Consider the following 2,500-nt stretch of genomic DNA (forward strand, 5'->3'; position numbering starts at 1 on the left):
TTCATCTAACAAAGAAAGCTCTTAGCGCTTTTTCTAAATCTTGTTAAGCTTTTCAATTAGGATTATGTTTCTTACCCCATTGACAGATATTCTTGCTTGTTTTAAATGTAGATATTTTCAGTAAACAAGACACTATATCTTTAGTCATTTTGCTTGTCAAGTAAATGTATTTAATTTCATAATATGTAGATATTTAGATACAAGATACAAATACTAAGGAAGAAAATATGTTTGCAGTGTTTACAGTTTTGTTCATCTGTTCACACACACAGTCTTCACTCGTCACACCAGATCTACCAAACCATTCACTAATTCACAGTATTCCGTTTCATTAAACACTTCTTGTAAAACACAGCACACAATTCTCTCTGTAACACACTCAAATCTAACAGGAATTCATATTATGGCAAAGATTTTAGGTTTTTGAGATGTGTTTGTGATGTTTTGAACGCAGTGCTTCATGTTACAAGAGAAGAGAGATGTGAAAGTGTGTTGAAGCAGCTGAAAACAGACTGCAGTAATAATAGTCTGTCACATTATTTTGTGAGAGAGTCAGTGACAAACATTTAATCTGCGTCTGCGCAGGCCGTCTGATCGTCACCATCTGGGTGATCGTGTCCCCGTCCAACTCCAAGCAGAAGTACACTCTGAAGATCGCACACGACTCTCTGCCGGAGCAGCTGATCGCAGAAGCCATCCGTAAGAAGACGCGCAGCATGCATCTGTCTGCGCAGCAGCTGCGTCTCTGCGTGCAGGAGTACCAGGGCCAGTACATGCTCAAAGTGTGCGGCTGCGACGAGTACTTCCTGGAGAAACACCCTCTCTCCCAGTACAAGGTGCTCTTCTGACACAAACCCAGGAGCAGACGTCATTCAGAGACACACTTTACTCAATACATTTAAAAACTATCGGTAGCGTTCGTCTTGGGAAAACTTTTACTTTGCTACATCCCAAAGCATTTTATCTTACTTTTGTACTGCACTCTATTTCATAAATAAAAGTTGTTGTTTCTTTTACCTTTAATACTTTAATACTCTTTGAATTACTTTTAGTAGAAAGTGCTAGATTTCTAATGCAATGATATTTGATATGAAACGTAGTGCAGTAAAAGGTACAATGTTCTGCTTTGGAATGTTGTGAAGTAACGTTTTGTAAAGAAAAGCGGTCTGGTAAAGAGCAGACACTTGTAGAGTGAAGCTGCTTCAGTAGTGTCCACCTCTGCTTTGCTCGGGGAAGGATCTGGTTTAGTCCAGGAGTCCAGTTTCTAGATCATTCAACTCCTCGAGCTCTGACACTAGTGCGATCTGTCTCCAGACTAGCTTCTCCATTCTTCTTCTTGTTTTTGTTGCTATGGAAACAACCGCTCGCTTCTGATTGGTCAGCTGTCAAAAAGGCGCTTGACGCAGGGCATTTATTCAGAAAAGTTGATCTTTTTTCAGCTGGAAAAGACGCTTTGAGCTGCAGGAAAAGACACCAGCAGTGGTGTTATAATGTAAAACAGACATTCTGCTCTAAATTATATTTATATTTTTATATTTCATTTGAGGAGTACATTTGGAATCAGAATTATTGCATTTTCATGTAAGAACATCTCAATGTAGAGAATCCAACAAGTTTTCAGATCATCAGTGTTTTTATCTCAGTGTAGAGGAAACATATGTGAAGGTTGAGCTAAAAACTGGGCAGAAAATGCATCCATTGAAATGAAAAACTCTATTTTATGGAAGCCCACTTCTGCCACTGAATAAAAAATAACTGCACATTTTTATCTAACAATCCTAACTTTTATCTTGCAATTATGAGTTTACATCTAGCAATTCTCACATTTCTTCTCACAACTGAAAGTTTATATCTCACAATTGTGAGAAATTAATTATTTTTTTTATTCAGTGGCAGAAAATGGGCTTGCGCATTAATTGGGGGATCAAAAAAATATCTGGCAAACACACACACATGCATGTGGAAGCTTGTTACCAATGCAAGATAATGAAAATGTGGATAAGAAGAAAAAAAAGGTCAATATTGGAGACAAAATGCTTAAACAACGGAGAGAAGCAATAACTGCGATCACATTTAGTTATTTTCAGTGTTCTTTTCTGGTCTTTAGATTGATAGTTCATCCAAACATATAAAAACTCATGAAGGTTGGGTTAGTAAAGGAGTTTTTTATATTTTTGGATGCACTTTAAGCTCACAGTACACTTCATGATCATCCAAATCTTAGGATGTGTTCTGTGTTCTCTATTACTGAGCATTAGTTGTGTGCTGATCATGTTGTGCTGGAGGTGGAGACACTGATCTGAGCCACAGTCAGCGGTGCCCAAGCGGTTCTGAGAGACTCTCTAGTGCACTTGTAGACTTACCATCAATAATAGCATTTTAGAGTTAAAAGATGTGTGTGACATTTTGTATGTTGTGTGTGTTTTGTGATTCTGTGTGTAGAGTTGAAATGTAGAAATGGAGCCATAGTTAAAAAAACTGTGATAAAGGTCCACTGGCT

The 2,500-nt window shown here is 37.8% G+C and overlaps 1 protein-coding gene across 3 annotated transcripts in view; it reads left to right on the forward strand.

Annotated features, from left to right (window-relative positions):
* The window catches only part of zgc:158659 (PI3K_p85B and PI3K_rbd domain-containing protein), a 43,147-nt gene that overhangs the window by 19,784 nt on the left and 20,863 nt on the right, over nucleotides 1–2,500 (forward strand). For all 3 annotated transcript variants that reach the window (XM_026200302.1, XM_026200303.1, XM_026200304.1), the window contains one exon: nucleotides 586–836. In XM_026200302.1, the coding sequence (XP_026056087.1) occupies nucleotides 586–836 (251 nt within the window). The remainder of the gene's footprint in view (nucleotides 1–585; nucleotides 837–2,500) is intronic.

The sequence above is a fragment of the Carassius auratus genome, chromosome 23 (genome assembly GCF_003368295.1).
Source record: "Carassius auratus strain Wakin chromosome 23, ASM336829v1, whole genome shotgun sequence".
NCBI lineage: Eukaryota > Metazoa > Chordata > Actinopteri > Cypriniformes > Cyprinidae > Carassius > Carassius auratus.